This window comes from Giraffa tippelskirchi, chromosome 1 (assembly GCF_054371585.1).
Source record: "Giraffa tippelskirchi isolate mGirTip1 chromosome 1, T2T-mGirTip1v1.2.pri, whole genome shotgun sequence".
In the NCBI taxonomy this organism is placed as follows: domain Eukaryota; kingdom Metazoa; phylum Chordata; class Mammalia; order Artiodactyla; family Giraffidae; genus Giraffa; species Giraffa tippelskirchi.
In genome coordinates, this window is record NC_137275.1 from 46,009,083 (window position 1) to 46,026,929 (window position 17,847).

A 17,847-nucleotide genomic window follows, 5' to 3' on the forward strand; every position below is an offset into this window, starting at 1 on the left:
CAATTTCCGAGGGAAGAGAAAAAATAATTCACCTATAGGGAAAAAATTCTAGGGAATGAGCAGGTGATAAGCTACATAGCCTTTCAAAGCTTCAGTTTCCTAATCTGTAAAAATGTATTAGTAACTGAACTTACTTTATAGACTTGTTCAGAGAATTAAACAGAATTATGAATATAAGGTATAACACAATGAGTTTTATAATATAAATAATATCATATACAATTGGTAAATAAGGAAAACTTACCAATATTATCACAAAAGTCATTTTGGTTCAAATTGAACCAAAATTTTTTTCTGGACTGTGAATTTTTGAGCCACCAAATAACAGCAAGCTTAATATAAAGTACACAAAGTCAGCTAAACCCAAGAGCCAAAGAAGACTGCAAGGGGACTTACAAAAGAATTGAACGCTGTCAAAGTTGCTACTCAGTACACAAGTTATAAATGGACAGTCAATTACTTCATGTCTGTATCACTTCTTCATCACAGCTTTGAGAAAATGAAGGAACATAATCACAGCGACCACTTTAACCACCGACAGTAAATATGTTACAAAGGAATTGAATGAATCAGACTACGAAACTGATGTGAACTGTGGGATAGAAGGCATGCATACTGAGCGTTTCTAAGACTGCAGAAATAACTCTGATAGTTGTTTAAAACTGGGCTTAATACATGCTCATATCTGCCTTAGTTAATAAGCAATACTTTTTGGAAAATGTTCAATTCTTTTAAAATCACTCTGTAAAGTATAGAGTGCCTGTCTACTCCCACATCACTTCTTGGCTCAGTTTGGCCATTTTGTCTTAGAAGTTCCTTCTGCGTGCTTCTCTGATCCTTGTTTATGTTGCGTATGTCTCCTTAAATCAACAATTTCAGCTTTTCTTTCCATCAAGTTACTTTCAACCTTTTTTTTTAAATAAAATTCTACCTTTAGTAAAGTATCTATTAAAAATTTAACAAGCCTTTATTTGTATATTTATAGGACGATTATTGTTTTTATTAATATTCTAATAAGAAAGCTTCTTGGGTTTTAAATGGTCTACTTCAGGACTATTCCCCCCTCAAATTCTGTCACTTTTAATGTTCAGTATTGCACAACAGAAGGTTTTTAAAGAATATATATATTTATAAATTAAACAGAACTTGTTTATTTAAAAATTCTAGAGAGACTACAGTTTCATACAGATTTAAGTATTGATACAACTGGATATTTAACAGGGACAAATTTTAAATTTAATATAGCTATGATTATCTTACAGAACTAATAAGAACTACATTTTACTAAGGTACAGCTATTCAGCACAAAATTAAACTCTGTAATTTTCATTTTTCTTTAAATAACTGATACATAAAAGATACTTACTGGCTGAAGCCTGAGGTTGCATGCGAGGTATACCTCCATTTGGCACTTGAAAATTTGAGTCACTTCTGCTGCTTTTCACTGAGTCAACTTGTGTATTAGATGTTCGGGACAGGTTTGGAAGACTGCGTCTTAGTTTTTCTACAACAAAAGAATTTTAATTAAAAGAAACAAGTCAAACCATTTTTTAGGATGGAGAAAATTAAAATATTAATTAACATTCAAAAATCATTCTTTAAGTGTTCTGCAGACTTTAGAAGAGCTAATAGGGAAAAAACACGTCTTATAAAAAATAACTCAATACAGTTTCTATAAATGGGTGGAACTTTTAAAAAGAACCATAAATTACTTAACTCAAAATCTAAACACTTCATGACTTCATGAGTATGGCAAAGCAAAACTAACCTAAGTAAACTTCATGACTTCATGAGTATGGCAAAGCAAAACTAACCTAAGTAAAAATTCTTGATCTACTTATCTAAAATACAAAACCTTGGTAAAAACCGTGTTATTTTATACCAAAATATGAAGGACAGTTTTTTTCCATTCTTATAGTTACCTTCATTTTTAACATTGGTTGTCTGTAAATCTGTTGGATGGCCTTGAAGTGAAAGGCGAGGTTGTTGTAAGCGGCTAATCATAGGCTGTGGGGACACTCTACTATATTCTATTCCCCGAGCAGGAGATCGAGAACGAGGTGAATTTCGGGGTGACTGCTTAGGTGATGGTCGAGGTGAATTGCGTGGTGATGGTGAAAACCTGTTAACAGCAGGGTATACTGCATGATGCATATTGTCATCTTCATCATCTAAACTTTGTGCATCAAGTTCCTGATCACTAAAAGTACCCCGTCTTGTAGAATTGCAAGATGAACCAGAACTGCGCCGCGACGCCGTGGCTGCATACTCTTGCCGGAGACCTGACGATAATGAATGTGTTATTTCTTTAGTATTAAACATTTAAGTATTTTTAAGGTTTAAAAGCACAAGATTATCATTGAGAAACACAAATAGCATATAACATGTAAAGGAAAACTCCCTTTCACTTGATTATCTTAGACTTCCCCCATACATAAGGATGCATATACTACATCTAAAAAGCTATTTTTAAATTACATGAAATTCATAAACTTTTACCCAATTTCAACATTTCTTCTTGAATCCAAAATCTATATTAAAAAGAAAACCATAAATTTAAAAATACTTCTATTCCAAAAGACAGAGTCCAAATTTGAGATTAACATTAAAGGAATATTGAAGGAAAACAACTACCTGTCCAACCAGTGTAAAGAATACATCAGTGAGTAAATAAACACCCTGGATACTAAACCTTTGGATTAATCTTACTCCAAAAGATGATGAAGAAAAATTCTAACCCACTCTCAGGAATTCAATACTTGGGCACAAATGTAATTTCAATTGCTTCACAAGCTAACGGACTTCAATAAAATAAGCTTATATTCTAAACCATCAAGTAAGAATTTTCAAAGGAGTCCCTTTTTATCTCGATATCTCCAGAAACACCCAAGCAACCTAAGGAGCCCTTCAAATAGTATAAAAACTTCTAGAATAAAAACAAGTGTGACAAATATTCAATGAGAAAAAAATTACAATTGAAAAAGTGTCGAATTTAGATAATATTTTGAGGAGATCTGCTAACTACTGGCAGTTTTAGTCCAGAAGATTTGTCTGTTCTTGAGTAGTATTCAAACTTTTTAAGTTATATAGTCATACACAGAAAGTGCTGTCAACATGGTTCCCCAAAGAAGTGAAAGAGAATCATATCAGGGTACCTATAACACTATGGTTTCCTAGGGCCCATCCAGACCTTGGTCAGGTTTGGAGACCATTGTAATCACTGACAAATTACTTGGTATCATCTAGCAAAAGACAACAGACCCATGAAAAGAGTATTGTTTTAGAAAAGAAAATCCCAATCCTGATGTAAGTTCTCCACTAACAATAGGGAGATCACAACCACTATGGGCATTGTGCTTTTCTCATCTTAAAAATGAGGGAGCTGAACCAGGCAAAAGCCCAACATCTGTTACTTTACAATTGTGTTAGCAAAAAACTGGAGAAACAATGCTGCAAAAAGGAAAATCATTCTCTTAAAAAGAAAATGATGGTGCTTTCAAAGAGGTATCACTCACATTTTCAGTATCACTTTCTTTTTTTAATTCACCAGAAAAAGAAATATTTATGCATGTGAATGACTTAGAAAGGATTTTTAAAGAAAGGCTAAAATTTCTATTACGTGTTACCAACATACAATATGAAAACTATAGCAAATACATGACTGAATTTCTAACAAAATATTGAAGTCTAAAAAGTCAGGGTTCAAAGAAGAAATGAGTAAGTTTAGTCTAAGTGACAGTTAGGCAGCATTCTTTATTTTTTTTTCACATCCATAACAATAACCCCTCATTAGCTGACAATACCATACTTGGACTGAGGAGTTATGTCTACAAAGTTACACAAGAAAAGGGTAACATGTTATTGGTTTATAGGGCTAAAGACAGATAAGCACCAAACCTTTCTATCTTTCTAACGGAAGATGTGTAAAAATGGGATAAGAATTAGCAGAGTAAGAAACCAACATTCTGCAGTTTCTTAATGTTACAGCTTGATAAAACTTACATAAAAGAAAGGACATAAACAGAAAATTTCTGAACTAAATTATAGCACTGCTCCATTACCTCAGCCAACTGTCAAGACTCTGAAACCTGTGCTTTAAGGATCTTTTCATTATAAGGCTGAAAGAGATCACTTTAGAGAGATTGCTTCCTTCAAGTAAGCCCATACAATAAAATGTACAGGGAAGAATAATACTATCATCGTCATCTTATATTCAGATGAGAGTCAAGTCATTGATGAACCCTTAAAATAATAAAAATTTTGTGCACATGTATATTTTGGGGACAACACTTCTATCAGATTCTCAAAGGTACCTATTACCCAAAAAGCTGCAAGGACCACTGTGCAAAGCAACATCACGTGCTTCATTTAACTTAATGTCACAATTTCAATTTTCCCATAAAGGTCTCTCTTTTTTTTTAAATCAGAATACACCATACATTCTAAGAAAGATGATATACTTGGCTCCAAGGAGAAAAAACTGATTTTGTGGGTGTGAAAAAAATCTTAGATATAATAGTTCATGGTTCTTAGAGTACACACAAAGAGATGTAGAATACATTAGTGGTATTAAAATTTATTGGGAGTGGAGGTGGGTAAAAAGGAAAAAAAAATCTAAATAGGCTCCTTAAGGGATGGGTAATAATGAAAGAACAGCTGAGAAATGCTAATCTACACTAAGGCAAAAGAGCAATAGAGTAATAACTAGTGAATTACAGGACAGAGTAACATCCAAGGTATGACTTCCAGTCACAGCAGAACACAGCCTGCTTTTCTTCAGTACTCACACAGCAAACTGCTCAGTATACAATGGACCCTAAAAACAAGTCAATGAACAAACCAGTCCACATGCTGAAAAGGCCTCTGAAATTTCAACATTTCTATTCTTATTATACTATTACTCCACAACACTGTAAGACATTTAATAAGGGCAACAAAATTATACCATAATGAAAGACCTAAACTTTAATCATTAAAATACTTACTTTCTTCTTGCATCCGAGCTAGAATTTGCACATCAGTTACATCATTTAGCTTATAATTGGATCCAATTGAATCTTCATCTAATTCTGAAGCACTTAATTCACTGTCTATAGAGGACTGAGGACTGAGTGGAGGATTTCTGTCTGATGAACTTTTCAAATTACCTTAAAAAAGAAAACGATTCAAACTTTGGTGAACAAAAATTGAATAAACATCTGTTGCAATTCACTTGATATTGTATCTTTGGATTGATTCAGTTCATTGTTATTCTGTCTCTTCTGTTTATAAAATTCCCAGATGTTAAAATTAAAAACTGACCTGATTAAGAATAAAGACAGCTATAGAGACTCATTCATATACAATGACGAATACAAAACTCATTTTCTTATAGCTATAATTTATCCATATTCCTATGAAAAATTACATTTTCAAAACAGTACTGGGAAAGTAGTTAATGTTCAAATAATACATGCTAGAGATTTCAACTTTTACCAGGTAGCCAATGAAACTGCTCTATAAATAGATGAATTATGTCATATTTTCTCCTCCAATTCAGTCATTAGCAAACACCATCATCTTTTCCCTTGAATAAAACCACCTACTTTTCCTAAACAAGAAAACTATAATTTGAGGAAAATCAGAATTCCTTAGAGATTTAGAACCAAACCAAAAAAGAACACTAAGCTCGTTTCTCCTACATTATGCCATGTTTACAAAATTCCTTTGCCAAACTAGTAATGGGGATCCAAGGAGTTCTCTGATGTTTAGTAGTGAAGCACAAAGACAGGATGAAGGAAATGACTGGATTAAAAAACACATTTTAGCACTATAAACCAAAGGAGGATAGAAGACAGCTCAGAGGAATAAAGGCTATACATATCCAAAAGAGTCTTATTAGGTTGGTGAAAAAGTTATTGCAGTTTTGGACCGTGAATTTTAAACCATTATAACTAGGCTCAAACACATCTTTATTAATCAAAATAGAAAGAATTACAATCAACACAGTTTTGCCAACAAAAAATGTTTGTTTATCCCTGTAGCATAAAAATCTGTGCTTCGGGGTTTGATGAACTCTTAGAGAGCATTTTCTGCCTCCTGCTGGTTGTAGAAGCATTTCCCCTGCAAAAAGCTGTTGAGATGCTTGAAGAACTGGTAGTCGGTTAACTACAGGTCAGGTGAATACAGTGGATGAGGTAAAACTTCATAGCCCAGTTCATTCAATTTTTGAAGCGCTGCTTGTATGACATGTGGTTGGGTGTTGTCATGGAGAAGAAGTGGATCTATCCTGTTGACCACCGGCTGCAGACGTTGCAGTTTTCAGTGTATCTCATCGATTTGCTGAGCATACTTCTCAAGTGTAATGGCTTCGCCAGGATTCAAAAAGCTGTAGTGGATCAGACGGGCAGCAGACCACCAAACAGTGACCATGACCTTTTCTGGTGCCAGTCTGGCTTTGGGAAGAGCTTTGAAGTGTCTTCTCAGTCCAAATACCGAGCTGGTTGCTGCCAGCTGTCATATAAAATCCACTTTTCATAGCACGTCACAGTCCAACCAAGAAATGGTTCATTGTTGTTACGTAGAATAAGAGAAGACAACACTTCAAAAGGATGATTTTTTTGATTTGTGGTCAGTTCATGAGGCACCCACGTATCATGCCTTTTCACCTTTCAAATTGCTTTGAAGGTCAAATGACCATAGAATGGTAAATGTTGAGTTCTTTGGCAACTTCTCATGTAGTTATAAAGAGAATCAGCTTCAGTGACCCTCTAAATTGGTCGCTGTCAACTTCCGATGGCTGGCCACTTCCCCCTTCATCTTCAAGGCTCTCATCTCCTTTGCAAAATTTCTCGAATCACCACTGCCCTGTATGTTGGTTAGCAGTTCCTGGGCCAAATGCGTTGTTGATGTTACAAGTTGTCTCTGCTGCCTTACAACCCCTTTTGAACTCAAATAAGAAAACTAATAGTCTAAAATAAATATAAAATACACAGCAAGTAATAAGTCATTAGCAAAAAAAAAAAAAGCGAGAACTGTGCATTAAAATGATACACAACCACAACATAACCACATTTATTAAGAATCTATTCCAATACCAAACAGCAAAGTTCAACAATGCAAAACCGCAATTACTTTTGCACCAACCTAATACCTTCTTTCTAAGGAAATGCTTTCATCTGATCAACTTCCAATGAAGAATTGAAAAATCCCAACACTGTTATTAATATTTCTAATACAGATATATTTGAAATTCTTGTTTCCTGAGTTTTTCACCATAAGAGTCAGCTCTAACATGAATGAGCACATAAAAAGAGCAAGAAGAATACAAAACATAGTTAACATTTATATTATCAAAAAGAGTATAGTGCTGCTGCTGCTGCTGCACATAGTAGGAAATGTACTACAAGGTCAGTATCAAATAGAACCTGAATAATTTTTTAATATTTTTTTAAAAATATTAAACAAATATGGCAGATCAAACATTTTAGTACAACAGTCATGGGTGAAATAAGTAGCAACTAACAACCTATGTACAGAGCAAAGAGCAGGATCAATAAGTGATGAAACTGGAAGTACACAGGTCAAAAGTTTGAAGTGATTAACACTTTTTAAGGGAGCTATAATAATTAATCATAACAATAGCAGTAATAAGAGTAACTGAATGGGTGAAATCTAAAGAACAATACAATATATATACAATAACAGTTTCACTCATAGAACCATGCAGAACATTGTTTCCTCAATTACAGCAATCTATGCCTCTCCTATACCCTTCATGGCTCTAAACACTCCCTTGGCACATTCATATACAGTCAGTCTAATACTACTATTAAAGTGCAATATCAAAGCTCATTAAAATTCCTACTTAACTGTAGCTTTTACAACCCAAGCAAGCATTTGTTAAGAGAATCAAACTTGTAACCTTATTTAATCAAGCCACATTAAAAAAATTTTACATACACACTAAAGAAAGCTGGATGTATCCTGGCTTATCTGTATCCCTGATGCCCATTACAGCATTACCTGGTGCTAAGTAGCTCCTTGATGATATCTTCTCTAATCAGTTGGAGGTTTCATAAATAAAAGAACTTGAGCTACTGATGAATAAATTATTTTCTGAGGCAGGGCAATAAGTTAAAAACTATTTCTTAATTACTTCAATTCATTTCTCCTTACCTGAATTTCCAGGAAGTATTAGCTGTTTGACAATAGGAGGTCGCACTGGGGTTGAAGACGGAGAATTGAAACCACTACTGTATGGGCTACTGGCATTTGGACTGTAAGGACTTGTATAACTGACGGAGTTGAACGGATTATTATACAAATTCTGCCTCTTGAGAGCTGCATTAATGACAAGAGAAAAAAATCAAATTGAACAAAAGGCTAGTAATATTTCAAAAAATTTCCTGTTAGGCAATTTAGTAATTCATTATCTCAATTTAAATACAGAAACATTTCTACAGTGGGGGGGGTATATCACATTAATAATCCCAACAAAATATCTCCACTATCTTAAATTTTGTTATGCAAATAAAACAGGAGCCACATCAAACAAAAATATTGTAAAATGTTACAGAAAAACCCATACAAACTTTTTGGCTAACCCAATAATACCACAGGAAGAATATCTCCTCAATAAATTATTAACTACTAAATTAAGTTACTTCTGTCTTGTTGGGAAGTTTATTCCCACTGTATCAACCTTGAATGGCCTTTAAAAATAAAATCAATATAAAAGCATATTTGTGTTTTCTAATTTTTTGAATATATATTGCTAATAACAACAAAAAACTATGAAATAATGAATTTTAAACATAGCCTTTCCTAAGTTTGGATTTTAGAAGAAATAAAACAATATTGACTATTTAGTGCAAGTGAAGTCGCTCAGTTGTGTCCAACTCTTTGTGACCCCATGGACTGTAGCCTACCAGGCTCCTCCATCCATGGGATTTTCCAGGCAAGAATATTGGAGTGGGTTGCCATTTCCTTCTCCAGAGGATCTTCCCGACCCAAGGACTGAACTCGGGCCTCCCGCATTGTAGGCAGACGCTTTACCATCTGAGCCACCAGGGAAGTCCATTGACTATTTAGGCCATATTAAAGTCAAACACGCAAGAATTCCTTTTTAAAAAGAAAAAAAGTTTCCCGCACTCCCATTTTCTGGGATAAGGAGACTATTTCTGCTAGAAAAAGGTAAAACATCTGTGCTATGTGTATAAAATTATAAAAGTAGTATGAAAGATCTCAAGTGCAATTATACATAAGAAAAATTAATACTTAAAATATTTTGGGGTGGCACTTTCCTCGTGGTCCAGTGGTTAAGAAGCCACCTTGCAATGCAGGGTACACAGGTTTGATCCCTGGTCTGGGAAGATCTCACATGCTGCGGAGCAACTAAGTCCACATGCTGCAACTGTTGAGCCCGCGCACCACAGCTGGAGAGCCTGTGCGCAACAAAGATCCCACACGATTCAAGAGAGACCCCGTGTGCTGCAGCTGAGGCCCAACGAAGATCCCACATGATTCAAGAGAGACCCCGTGTGCTGCAGCTGAGGCCCAGCGCAGCCAGCCGAATAAATACATATTTAAAAGTATTTTTTTCTTTCCTCCACTCTATTCTAAAATCTACCATTTATTCATGTTTATGACCATTACCGAAGTACTATGTAGAATACATACACAGATGTGACATGGTACTTATTCTCAACAGGCCTATCGTCAAGTAGTGCAGGGAGAAAAAAACAATGATTTCAAGGCAAAATGAAATGAGTATTATCAAAAAAGTGCAAAGAGGCTAATGGAAATGATGAGATAGGGGTAATTCATTACAACTAACAGAAAATAGGTAAGGCTTTTTGGAAGAAGAGGCAGTGGAGCAATCTTAAATGGATGAGTAGTAATTTGATAGGACACTAAAACTGAGCAAAGTATATGGTTTCATCTGTGTTTATAACAAACTAAAGCTGTGTTGTGAAAATGCATACTGTGTCCAGGGAATAATAGTGAGTAATCTAGAAGGGTAAGGTACATGATGAGGGACAAAACAAGAAAAACCAGCTGGGGCCAAGTCACAGGAGGCCTGGAACACCATACTTAGGAGTTTGAAATGTGTTTAGTAGCAATGATAACACCATCAGAGACTTCTGAGCAAGAGCACTGTGATCTAATCAGCACAGGAAAAATAAATGGTGGAAATCCTAATGTTAAATAGATCAGACTGAACTAGTTAATAAAGGTGACCAAAAAAAAGGAAGAAAGGGATAAATATTAAAAACTAGAAAGGATTACTAAAGGGAAAAAAAAATTAGATGGTTCTGAAGTTTCTGGTTTGCTTATAGGCAGAGCACTGGTTTTTAGAGGAGGCAAACATGTTTTCTGTTAGGTTGGATAGTAGTACAGTAGCTGGTCAGTAGTATAGTTTTACACATATTCACCATGAAACAAGAGACCATTAAACATATTGAGTATGTAGCAGCCTGATATCAATATATCCACCTGAGCAGAAATAGGGGTGTTCATTCCTTCCTCTTTACTCTGATTTCCTTTGAGGCATATTCTCTATTTGGTTATTTATTTAATTACCAGCACTGCAAGTTCTCACTCAAATTTTAACTTTCTTTTTCTTGAGAAATTTCAATTATACTCACAACATTAGTTAGTATCTATATTACCCAAATCCCCATTATTTATATCTCTAAGCCTAAGTTTTCATGAGCTTCAGTCTCATATACACTGCCCACTTAATGTTTCCCCTGAAGGTATGGCAAATGTACCCCAAACCAACTCATTCTTTTCTCATTTTCATTCTCAAAACTAATTCATGTCCAAATCCAAACTCATTCTTTTTGAGCTAAAACAAATTTTATGTCTGGGGTCCTTATCTTAGAACAGTAACAACATTCACACATCACACTAGCTGGAAACACAGAAATCAATGCCAATACTTTCTTCTCCCCATATTTGGCTTATTCCTTTTTCCTTTCACACCTTTTCATCTCGACTATGACCCTTTCCCCCAACACACACTGCTCAGCTATCATCATCAACCCTCCTCAAAACCACCCTATATTCACTTTTGGCCTTCTCCACTCTAATACAGTCTGGGATGACAACATGCTATAGATAGAGGTGACTGCAATGTGAATGTACTTAATGCCACTGAACTGTACATTTAAAAATAGTTAAAGTAGGGAATTTTATGTTAAATAAGTCTTACCACCAAAAAAAAAAAAGATGGGCAGAGAACAGAGAAGGGAGAACCTTAAAGACTGAAAAGAAAACTGTAGGGAGTGTTTAAGACAGGGTAAAAAAGATAATGCATTATCATTAAAAAATAAATAAATAAACAAGAAAAGAATGTCTTAGGAACACATAGTAGTTCACTGAAGAGAAGCTGAGTGTGAAGGAGCAGAAACTGTTGTGCTGGAATACAATAGCTAAGTTTCTAGGAAGATGTGCCTTATCAAAAAATACATTTAAAAAACCATCTTCCCTCCAACCTGGGAAAACAGAGGTTTAGGACTATAAGCTTCAAGCTTGAAACGGCCCAATTACTTTTCCTTTAAATATATACAGTTATAACTAATGCTCTGTGCACACAGCTATAAGATTTAAGCATTGTTAAGCAGATCCAGTACTTGATTACACCTAGTTTCGGTTCAAGAATAACAGCTTCTCTTACAGGCTCCTACTATCTTTAATAACTTTGTCATAATAAAGCAAAAAGCTACTCACTACAATTGCTACTTCTGAAGTGTAACAGCTTTGGTTTTCTCCACTATGTCTATCCCATACATTATTTTCTTATAATAACCGTTGCTCGGTACAAACTACACTTTACTATATGCCAGTTTAACTGTGTACGCTCCCCATGCCTCCCCTGACCACTTGCAGCTTACACCCTGAAAAACAGAGCATGTACTTCAACAATAAAGCCAAAAAAAGTAATCTTAAGGACATAGCTGCCAAGTAATGCAAAGCAAAAAACAAAATTTCAAATTAGTAATCATGCATCAATCTTTTACTACATGAGTTTTCCTGGAAACTATTACTTTTTTTGGTCTTCTGTTTTTGTTTTTTGGCCATGCAAATTGCGGGATCTTAGTTTCCTGAACGGGAGCTGAACCCAGGCACCAGCAGTGAAAGCACTGAGTATTGATCACTGGACATCCAGGGAATTCCTGGAAACTGATATTCTTAAGAGACTGACAGTAATTCTAAGAAAGATTCAATTATATTTTTCCTATATTTCCAACACACCAGCATGCTACATTAAATGCCATAAATAGTGACACATATATTTTATTAGCTTTGTGAATGCTATTAAACAACAGGACACAAAAGCAATTTAAACCTAAAATGCCAAATAAAAAAACAAAGCAAACAAAAAAACGATGGGCATGAATACATTTACTAATCACTACCATGAGCCAGAAAAACATGCAAGGCTCTTTCATAAACATTATCATTTAATCCTTAAATAACACTTACAAGGTTTCATCATTCTTATAAGAAAACTGAGCTCAAGGGAGTTAAGTAATTCGCGGGGTCACAAGCAACTAAGTGACAGAGTGAGAAGGTCTCTAAGGTTCTCCATCTGTATCATTCTATCACATCAGAATTTCCCTGAGGCTGGTGAGATGATTTCAGATGATACCAGATGAAATATTTTTTAAAATAATCATTTCTTTTAGCTTACATTAGAAAAAAAAATTGTCACATAAAATCCATTATTTCACAGATATTTTTTAGCATGAAGCTACGTAAATACAGATTTTAAAAAAAGAACTTATTAAGTAAATAACAGAACAGGGTTATGTGCATATGGCAAAACCTCACAACAGCATGCACAATGTGATCTGAAAAACACCACCAAGCAAGGAACTGCCTTGCTAAAAAATATACCATTCAACATTTATCTGTCTTTCGATTAGAAGAAAGCAAAGGGGTGAATTTACAAGTAAAATTACAGACATACCTGACATAGTTTGATCAAGTTTGTGGATAAGAGACTTTTTAGCACATTCAACATCAGGACTCGGGTAATCCAAAACTTGCCTGCACCAAACTAAAGGACTAACCGATTTCTGCATTGGTGTAAGTTTTTTCTTTGGTGATGAATACAGCCTAGGAGAAAACAAAAAACAAAAAAGACTAATGTTAGTTACTAAACACAAGGTTGTAAAATAAGGGATCCTTAGAACAGATTTAAATTGGAGGATGAGAAGTAAAAATGATGGAGTATTTTTAAAATCATCCACATCTACTTTCTGCACAGGAAGAAAACATTATAACCATCAATATAAACCCAAATCTCAACTATTAGGTGAACTCAAAGGAGGTCAACTGTCCAGTCCTAAAGTGTGTCTTATTTTTCTTTTACTCTCATTCAAAAACTATGAAGAGACATGTTTTTACAATAGTTTATTCTGTTTTCAGTAGTTCTTGACTCCCTAACATAACCATATCATTAGGTCTTGTCTAGAAGGCAGATAAATACCTTACTTTCCAATTCCCGTTCCCTTCCTACCACAAACCACACAAAAATTTATCATTAGCTACTCATTCCTTTTACTTAAGTAGTAGCCCCTCTGTAGCCCTCTTTTCAAATGACGGTACGTTAGAAAAAAGCAATAATTAAAAAAATCCCTAATAACAATATGATCCAATTTACTAAATTACTTCAGTTTCAGTAAAGAAGAAAGAAGACATATTTTATAAGTTCCTGGAGAAGGTATATAAAAACAAAAAGGTGAGAAGACAGGAGACAGGTGTACTTTAATTTCCTAAGTAAGTAAGTATTAGTTGCTCAGTCGTGCCCAACTCTCTGGGACCCCATGGACTGCAGTCCACCAGGCTCCTCTGTCCATGAGATTTTCCAGGCAAGGATACTGGAGTGGGTTGCCATTTCCTTCTCCAGGGGATCTTCCCAACCCAGGGACTGAACCCAGGTCTCCTGCACTCAGGCAGATTCTTTACCAACTGAGCTACAAGGGAAGTCTACTTGATTTGTTTTTCCTCAGATGAGTTCAGATTGTATCAACTGATGTTCATTTCAAATGTGACTCTACAGAAAAATATGAAGTTAACTGGACTCTAACCAGAGTGGTTTCCATTAAGACACTTTAGGTGAAATCTATGATGTAAACAAAATTATTATACTTCCAGATGGATGGGATGTAAAATCAGCTCCTTTCTTGGGCCCTACTGACATATGGAGGATGGGGAAAGGGAGACAAAGGGCCCCATTTCCCACTGCTTCCTTGTCTTGTTGATGCTGGATGTTGGTGGAAGTTCAGCTCCCTCACTGGGCCTCTACGACTTAATTTTAACAGAAACAGGGTAATGACGTAATACTTTTCAAGTTTTACTGACAAGTGAAAACTTGATAATCTCAACCTACTGTAAATTATATTAGCCATCAATAAATTGGCTGTGTCCAGCAGAACGCAGTCCCTCTTGGTTAAACTATGTATTATTATGTAAGAAATTCTAAAGCATCAGAGTGAAAAAAAACGTTTTCAGTAGGCAAACAGTTATTTTAAAGAAGTCTATGTGTTTATAAGAGATGAGCAAAGGAGATAATACGTATAATTACTGCAAGCACTTTTGTTTGGGGTTTTCTTTAAAATTTAGGGTTAGGGAAACACTTGGTTTTGCTAAAGAGGCATCCAGTTACATGCTACATACAATTCAGCTTATGTGTCCTCTGGCAGGTTTAAAAGTACTGTGAAATGTCAACCAAAGGTTCCCTGACTGAAAAATAATTTGATGCCAATATCATATGGGCCAAAGTGTTTTATTTTTAGGGATCATTTTAGTGATGGGACACTGAAATAAGAGAAAAGAGTGGTAGAAGATAGTTTGCACACATAAGGGTTATTGTATCAGTTTTCCCCTTTTTATCACTAGAGGAATAGACAGTTTGCTACATTACCTTTTATCTGTTAACAGAAGGCAAAAGCATTCTCTATTGCCAATAAGGGGATTAAATATAGGATCTGTAGGGAGAAAAGTAGCTTATACATGTAAGATCAGCAGGACTTGGTGACAGATTAATGATGAGGGTAGGAAATAAAACAGATGGAAGAATCCAAAATTGTTCTACAGGTTTTGGCTTTTTGTGACTGAAAGAATTACAGTGCCACTAACAAAAACAGGAAAGCAACTATTCATGTGGTATAGGGGAGATCATGATGCTTTCATTGATTCTGAATTATTGATGCTTTATTCATTTAGTTTATAGTAGTTCCCGTATTTTTAAGATGCTAAAAGTACCTTACAACTTTTTTAAAAAGAACAACTTTTTCAAGATGTAATTTACATACCATAAAATCAACCTGTGTAATCTCTGTACCATAAAATCCATTGTATAATTTGATAAATTTAGTATTTAGTTACCCCAACCATCATCACCATGTAATTTTAGAATTAATTTATATCACCCTAAAAAGAAACCCCTTTTCTGTTTCTACCTCAAGACCTAGGCATTAACTAATGTGCTTTCAGCTCCATGTCCTTTTCTAGACATTTCATATAAATGAAATCATTCAATGGGTGTTTTGTATGTATGGCTTCCTTCATGTGAATTACCAAAGTCTGAAAGAGTGAGCACTGCTACAAACACTACCAATATTAAAAGAATTGTAAGGACTATCACAAACAACTTTATGCAAGAGGTATGACAGATAAATTTCTAGAAAGATACAAGTTATCAAATGGGACTCAAGAAAAAATTGAGACTCTGAAGAGATTATAAAAAGAAACTGAATTAGTAATGAGGAATATCCCTGCAAAGAAAAGTCCAGTCCCAGATGCCTTCACTTATTAATTTTATCAATACTAAGGAAAAATAATGCCAATCTTATACAAAATCTTTCAGAAAACAGATCAAACGGTGAAAGACTGAATGCTTCTCTGAAGACTGGGAACACAGTTAAGAATGTACAGTATTATCATCTCTATCCAGTGTGGTACTGGAGTATCTAGCCAGTGCAATATGGCAAGAAAAAGAAATTCAAGGCATCCATATGGGAAAGAAAAAGTAAAATTGTCTTTATTCACAGACAATATGATCCTGTACATAAAAAATCCTTTGTAGAATCTACTGAAAGCAAACAAAATCAACTAGACTTAGCAAGGTCATAGGATATAAAGTCAACAGCTCTTCCTCCGCAAAAAATTGTACTTCCATGTATCGATGAAGGATTCAAACATGAAATAAACAATCCCATTCACAACAGCATCAAAAAGAATACTTAGGAATAAATTTAACAAATGAACTGCACGAGTTGTACACTGAAAACAATAAAACATTGCTGAGAGAAATTAAAGAAGCCTTAAATAAATGGGAGAGATGCACCACGTTGACAGATCTGAAGACTCAAAATTAACATATCAATTTTTCCAAGTTGATCAACAGAATTAATGCAATTCCTAAAAAATATCATCAGGCATTTTTATAGAAATGGACAGCCTGATTCTAAAAGTTACATGAAAATGTAAAGATAAAGAATGGCCAAAAGGATTCTGAAAAAGAAAAGTCTTATTTTTTTTTTTTTTTTCAAAATCTCTGATCTTGCTCCCTTCCAATTCATTCCATATACTGCAGCTGAACTGTTTTCTAAAATATGAATCTATTAACATTACTCTACTAAAAATTCTATGCCAGTTTTTTTAATATATATTTATAGGCTGCACTGGGTCTTTTTTGCTGTGCATGCACGTTCTCTAGTTGCAGTGAGTGGGAGTTTCTCTTTGTTGTGGTGCAAGGGCTTCTCTTTGTAGTGGTTTCTCTCACTGTGGAGCACAGGTTCTAGGATCACAGACTTCAGTAGTTGTGGCTCATGGGTTCAGTTGCTCTGCAGCATGCGGGATCCTCCTGGACCAGGTATCAAACCTGAGTCCCCTGCACTGGCAGGCGGATTCCTAACCAATGGACCACCAGGGACGTCATTATGCCAGTTTCCTTTTGCCTTTATAGTCTTTTCCAAAACACAGCTCCCATGACCCTTGAGACACAGCAATGATCTAACCATTGTAGTACTTTTTTTTTTAAGCTACATTTCTCACCCCTTTCCATCACTCCAAACTAAATTACAGCCATATGGTACTAATTTCTAGTCTTGAAAGCCCAATACTTTTGCTTCTAGGTCATCAGTATATGCTGTTCCCCTTGCTCAATTCCACTTTGGGCTTACCTTACCTTCCCCTTGTCCAACTTCAGCCAGCCATTACTACTTACTACTGAATCTCAGCTTAAATGTCACTTCTTCAAGGGAACCTTCCTTAAGTATCTTTCATCAGACTATATTAGGTGCCCCTCTATGTACTACATAGTGAAGAAAGATGTTTCAACAAAGCATCTTTGCATCTACTTAGACATGGCCCACCAAAAAGAAAATTCCACCTCTAACCTTCTTTGAATTACAAGAAACTTACTTTATTCATTTTTGTCCTGTCTGAAGTTCCTGAGTTGGTGCTTACAAGTTGAAAAGAGATCTGTAAAAAACTGTTAGTGGCAATAAAAACACTAAACATGGATAGACCTCAGAAATACTAAACTAAGTTAAAGAAGTCAGCCACAAAAGACCACATACTGCATGATACCATTCATATGGAATGTCTAGAATAGGCAAATCTATGAGACGGAAAATAGATTAGAGGTTGCCTAGGGATGGGAGAAAGGGTGGGGAGACAGAAATGGGTAGTGACTGCTAATGGGTACAAGAATTCTTTTGGGCATACTGAAAATATTCTAAACCAAGATTATGGCCATGGTTGTACTATTCTGTAAACATACTGGAAATAACTCAATACTACAAACTGCTGCTGCTGCTGCTGCTAAGTCGTTTCAGTCGTGTCCAA

The 17,847-nt window shown here is 35.2% G+C and overlaps 1 protein-coding gene across 2 annotated transcripts in view; it reads right to left on the reverse strand.

Moving 5' to 3' along the window:
* SLAIN2 (SLAIN motif family member 2) overlaps positions 1–17,847 on the reverse strand; it is a 73,874-nt gene that overhangs the window by 29,288 nt on the left and 26,739 nt on the right. For both annotated transcript variants that reach the window (XM_081590554.1, XM_081590544.1), the window contains exons 2-6: positions 12,959–13,107; positions 8,158–8,322; positions 4,986–5,147; positions 1,923–2,282; positions 1,367–1,504 (exon numbers count right to left, since the gene is read on the reverse strand). In XM_081590554.1, coding sequence (XP_081446680.1) covers positions 1,367–1,504; positions 1,923–2,282; positions 4,986–5,147; positions 8,158–8,322; positions 12,959–13,107 — 974 coding nt within the window. The remainder of the gene's footprint in view (positions 1–1,366; positions 1,505–1,922; positions 2,283–4,985; positions 5,148–8,157; positions 8,323–12,958; positions 13,108–17,847) is intronic.